Source organism: Eretmochelys imbricata, chromosome 10, assembly GCF_965152235.1.
Source record: "Eretmochelys imbricata isolate rEreImb1 chromosome 10, rEreImb1.hap1, whole genome shotgun sequence".
Taxonomy (NCBI): Eukaryota; Metazoa; Chordata; order Testudines; family Cheloniidae; genus Eretmochelys; species Eretmochelys imbricata.
This window is the reverse complement of record NC_135581.1, coordinates 64,632,880-64,638,974: the sequence shown is the minus strand read 5'-3', so window position 1 is coordinate 64,638,974 and position 6,095 is coordinate 64,632,880. Positions and strand designations below refer to the sequence as shown.

The following is a 6,095-nucleotide window of genomic DNA, read 5'->3' as shown; positions in this document are numbered from 1 at the left end:
GAGTCACCCTGCAGTATAACCAAGGCTGGTGAGAGCCAGAGTGTAACCCAAGTGTGGATGACAGGCTGCAGTTGCATACAGACACTAAGGGTGTGGCTTGCATGCTGGCAGGCTGTTTGTGAGCAGCCCAGCTGGGAACTCCTTCAGCAAGGCATCCAGGGTAGCAGGGCAGGGGTAACACAGGTGCTCATTAGTCTGCATTGTACCCTTGTACGTCACAGTGGTGATATACCAGAGCTTGAGAAGCCATGGGTTTTTTTTGGTCAAATATTTGACTATGGATTATGGCTGTCATATATTTCTTTGACTGTGGATTATGGTAGTAGATTACTTATTATGGCTGTTTGGGGAAACTGCTGTCTGCAGTTGGCAGTTTAATATGTTACTGCATTTAATTTGTCAGGTGCCAAGGTGCCATCTCAATGGGTATAAAAATAAGAACGGCCATACTGGGTCAGACCAAAGGTCCATCTAGCCCAGTATCCTGTCTTCTGACAGTAGTCAACGCCAAGCGCCCCAGAGGGAATGAACAGAACAGATCCATTCCTTGTCGCCTGTTCCCAGCTTCTTGCAAACAGAGGCTAGGGACACCATCACTGCCCATCCTGGCAAACAGACATTGATGGACCTATTCTCAATGAACTTATCTAGTTCTTTTTTGAATGCTGTTATAGTCTTGGCCTTCACAACATCCTCTGACAAGGCGTTCCACGGGTTGACTGTGCATTGTGTGAAAAATTATTATGTAAATAAATAAGCCAGCTTGCAACCTAGCAGAGGTTATTCATTTTACTAAAATTTTCTAGAGGACTGATTGTAATATACATGGAGTAAAGATATTATAGTTGTTTCATGTATTTTATGTACTATAACCACTTGCATTCATGAATGCTATATTGAGGTTCAACCAGGATTATTACCAAGGTCAGACTGAGTTTCCAGAGGCTTCCAAAACACAACACACATAATAGAGAAGAAAAGAACAGGGAAGACTAATGTCAATTGGTGCCTAACCCCTAATAGGTTTTAAGTTGGGACATCCATACAGGTGTGAATTTCACCTTCAAGGAGTTTGGCATATCCTCCTCATCCTAATCCACCTGTCCAACACTCTAGAGAAAGGAAAAATAAGTAAACTATGGTTCATATCAATCTGCTCTTAAGGTATATTCCATCTCAATTTGAAATCTTGCCCTCAGTTTAATCCTGTGTGTAATGAGTAAGAATCACCATAATTTAGTTAAGCATTTAATCCCATGTATGATACCTTAAAGTACCACTGGTATCCGAATAACTACTAATATTTTCCTCTCTAATTTTAAGCCTGGTTCTAATTTTGGTCAGAGAATTCCAATTTTTGATTAACCTCTGAGGATGAAGGGAGAAAAAAACCTCCATGCAGTAAACCTAAACTTTGTTGTTGCTGTTCTTATTTCTGTGAGTGGCCCTGCGGTTTCATGTTGCTTATTGGTTCAAATAGGTTTTTATTCAATCATTTTGGGTCTTATGTTAATAACAAAGAGCCCAAGCCACAAAGTCTGGATTTGGATAATAACATTTCCCAAGTTTAGGGGTGTTTAGATCTGAAGTTCCAGTTTAGGTCCTTCTCTAAATACTTTTTCCTCTCCTCTAAATGTATAGGCCTCCTCTCTTCAGCCTGCCCTCGTAGCTAAAACCCTCCATTCTTTTGCTTCATGTAGCAGTCCTGCTCTTGGCCTTCCCTGAATGACTGTATAGCTGCAGAGGTAAACATTTAAAGCCACACTGAGTACTGTAGATAGGCTCTCTCCAGATCTTTGTACAAAGGAAAAATAACTTTTCTTGTGATATTTACAATACAAACCCAATTCTTAAAAAAATCAAATGCTGACACATAGTTAACTTGTATATCAAATTCTTAGCTGATATTTCAGATTTGTTCACTAGTTTCTTTAGCTAGCTAGCCAGCAATATATAATAAAGGTAGACAAAGATTTACTTTCTCCTTGAATGCTTCCAGCTCTGCATCTGTAATTTTCCATGGAGTCTCTCTTTTTAATTTCTCGGCAGTTGTTAAATCTTTGCAGCTTTCATGGAGGCGGTGTGGTTCAATCATCTCTTCAAAGAATTTCCAGCTGAAACAAGAATTATGAAAGAGGCCTCCCAGCAGGGTACTAACTCATTATTTCACAGATGATTTAGGTAAGGCAGGTCCCCCACTGACTGCAGAATGCAGCTGAATGACATGCAACATCTTTAAACATTTGGGGCCTAATTGTGCCCTCGAATACATCTATGCAACCCCACTAAAATGAGTTTATATGGGTATAACTAAGAGCTACATTTGGCCCACTATCTCTACAATGAATTTACAGCAAGCATTGGTGTCCTTGTAACATAGCCTATTTAAGAGGCTGAAATGTTTTCATTGTAAGCCCAAACTGGAAAGTATTAGTTACTAAGGCTGCATGTATGCTAGAAGCACTATAGCAACACAGCTGCTCCAATGCAGCTGCACTGCCGTAGCGCTTCTGGAGAAGATGCTCTAAGCTGATGGGAGAGAGCTCTGTCTTCAGCTTAATTATGCCACCTTCCACGAGAGCCCATAGCTATGTCAACAGGAGAAGCTCTCCTGCCAACATAGCCCTGTCTACACCAGCACTTAGGTCGGTATAACTTACATTGCTCAGGGGTGTGGATTATTCACAGCCCTGAGTGATGTAAATTATACCAAAGTAAGTTCTAGAGTAGACAAGGTCTACGTTTAATAAAGAATGCAGGACTTTACACCACCACTGAACACGCATAATCATTTAACAGAGTTTTGTAGTGTTAGAAGTCACCTGAATGATCAGTATACAGCTTTAATGAAATTAATAGCTAGTCTGTGTACGTTTACCCTAATGACAGGTGGAAAGAAGTTTTATGGCTAAGGCTCTGGAGTGGGACTGAGGGATCTGGATTCAACTTCCAACTTTGCTATAGATTTCCTGTGTGACTTTGAACATACCTCAATTTTCTCTGTGCCTCAGTTCCCATATGTAAAATAGGGTTAATAATACCTCCCATCTTGCAGGGGAGTTGGAAAAATAAATTCATAAACAACTGTGAGGTATTTTGATACTACTGTATTGGCAGGCCGATCTATATAGATAATTTTATCATTTTCAGCAGCAATTTCAGAGCCTAATCCTGCCTGTAATCCATGTGCACATCTCTTAATAAAATCAAGGGGATATGCACACAGGTTCAGGGAGAAATATGGCACTGTTGCAGGTGTCCAGTCATGTTATACATTTATTATATGTTATAAATAATGCTGAGCTTTCAAATGCATTTGCTCATGTGAATGCCAAATGTATTTCTGTTTGATTCCTTTGCAAATGTACTTTGGAAGATCGTTATTCAGTTAACATGGGAAAAAGGAAAAGAATAATGCTTTTCACCATTCTGGGTATAGTTAAAAAGAAAATACTGACTGTAGAATCAGAAAGGGGATGAAATCCCCTAAATCGCTTTGCTGATTTTTCAGAAATACAGTTATCAAATAGTAAATACTTCACATATTCATAAGAGTATAATACTCAGCATTCCTATAGTGTCTCCCATCCAGTGATTGTATAAGCACTAATGAAACAAGATAAGTATTGTTATCACCATTTTACACATAGAGAAATGGAGGCACAGTGAGATTAAGTGATTTGCCCATGGTTATACCAGAAGTTCAAGATGATGGGTGTGTGGAAGAAAAAGAAAGAAGTATGGTATCAGAGGAGCATGGAGGTTAGGCTGGAGAGCAGAAGGAGGTACGAGTAAACTGTTAAATTTCACAGAGGACCTTGAAGAACAAGGGAGATATTTTGTACTGGATTCTGATGGGGCAGCGGGTATATCCTTCTCTGAGTTGGTGAGGAGATATTCTATTTAGGAGAGACTTACTTTGGGAGATTTGGGACTTATCTTTACTTTGAAGGAGGATTTACAGGGTCTACTCACTTTGGGGAAGGTTCAACAGAAATCCAGAGGTGGTGGTTTGTTTTGGAAGAGCGGAGGCAAGTTTACCTGCTGAATGGGGATTAGCTACAACAGTTCTGAAATACAGAATTTCTAGTACCCTGCAGGCAACAGAGGGGTGATCATCTAAGGCAGCAAAATAGAAGGCTAGAAAATGTGAAGTGGCTGTGAGGGCCGGTAGTTTTCTAGTTTGCCAGGGACAGCAAAATGTTTAATGCTGGCATAGCTGTCAGAATATCTCTAGCCAAGGCACTCAGAGATGGAATTTTTTGAATATTACCTATTCTTCAGGCCTCACTTGACTTATCTAGAGAATAAATATACCTAGCTTTTAAAAAATATGTGTTGTGCCTTCATTATATTTGAGTGATAGGAGAGAGCGGTAATGTCCTTCTCTAGGGAAAGGAGCAGTGTGTGTGTTCGGCCTTAAAGATGGTAAGCTACTGAATGCCTGGGTGAGGTAAAACCCAGAGGACTCTGAAAGTCTGAGTCAGAGGGGAAGATGAGTCTTCAAAAGAGCTGCAGTGAAATCTGATGAATAGCATGATTTAGTCACGGCCATGGAAACAAAACCAGATATGGAAAGCAATTATAAAATGATCCCTGTTAAATTCAGTGGCTCATAATTGTGAGTTTCTAATTAGTCTTTGTATCAAAATAAAGTCCTATCATTACAACATAAAGTGGAGGGCCGTTTTTAGTACCACCCTTTGTATTAAGTATCGGGGGTAGCCATGTTAGTCTGTATCCACAAAAACACCAAGGAGTCCGGTGGCACCTTAAAGACTAACAGATTTATTTGGGCATAAGCTTTCGTGGGCTAGAACCAACTTCATCGGATGCATGGAGTGAAAATTACAGATGCAGGCATTATTATACTGACACAATAATGCCTGCATCTGTAATTTTTACTCCATGCATCCAATGAAGTGGGTTCTAGCCCACGAAAGCTTATGCCCAAATAAATCTGTTAGCCTTTAACCTTTGTATTGTGATTTTTAAAAGACTTTTTTTTTGTGCACTTGCTTTCATCCTTTGATAATTTTTTATAATCAGTATAAAAGAAACAACTCCCAGATAAAGAACTGCAGTGAAATAATGGGTTTTGGAAATGTTTCTTACCTCTCTTTGTTGGGTTTCATGTTGATGTTGCCAATGATCTTAATATCAGCATATTTTATTCTGAATTTGCTTAGAAGTGAAGTCATCCTGAAAACAAAGGGGAGAACACTTCATCACTGCATTTTTAAGTACCTCAGATCAAAGAGTGCTCGTAAATGAGTTAAGTCATCAAAAGCGATCGTCTACTATTTTAACTTTAACTATATGACAAGTGAATTTATCTGAAATGCTTTAGTTAGTGTTTCTGTTTTCAATTACAGAAGTTTATAGACAAACTATAAACCAGGGGTCTGGCAATACCAGAAATGCTACAGTGCTGCTGTAGCACTGAAGGGTAGACACTTACTACAGTGATGGAAGGGATTCTCTGTCACTGTAGTAAATCAGCCTCTTCGAGAGGCAGTAGTTAGGTTGACGGAAGAGTTCTGGGGTTAGGTTGGCTTTACTACTAATTATTTCACATGTAATTTTTCACAGCCCTGAGCGATGTAGTTAAGCTGACCTAACTTTGTAGAGTGGACCAGCCCTAAATTACTAGTGGAAGATCAGTGGGAATTGCATAAAGATACAGAAAGCAAGAGCAACAGACAGAGGGAGGTATGTTTACATTTTAGGGGAAACATTGGTTCTTTGATCAAATATTTTAAAAGATTAAATTCCAAAAGATCTGTCATATACAAAGAAATATAGGAGAGAATTCTCTCTTCCAGTTGACAGTACAGACCTCTATCATCCGAGTTATCAACGGAGCTTATGTGCATTGAATAAATAAAGCACAACTGTACCGATTGGAGAGGAGAATTTGGTCACAGGTTTGATAAGCAGTATTTGGAATTTTATCAATCTGTGCACTCATGTGGTCCCACTACTATAGTATGTGAGCACTTCCCCAAAAAATTAAAAATAGAAAAACAATCTATCTATCTATCTATCTATCTATCTATCTCTATTTCTTCCTTTCCAGCCTGTAGGAGAAATAG

General features: G+C 39.2%; 1 protein-coding gene across 2 annotated transcripts in view; it reads right to left on the bottom strand.

Moving 5' to 3' along the window:
- Window positions 1–6,095, bottom strand: part of SLC12A1 (solute carrier family 12 member 1) — a 62,287-nt gene that overhangs the window by 3,846 nt on the left and 52,346 nt on the right. For both annotated transcript variants that reach the window (XM_077827960.1, XM_077827961.1), the window contains exons 23-24: window positions 5,116–5,202; window positions 1,979–2,114 (exon numbers count right to left, since the gene is read on the bottom strand). In XM_077827960.1, coding sequence (XP_077684086.1) covers window positions 1,979–2,114; window positions 5,116–5,202 — 223 coding nt within the window. The remainder of the gene's footprint in view (window positions 1–1,978; window positions 2,115–5,115; window positions 5,203–6,095) is intronic.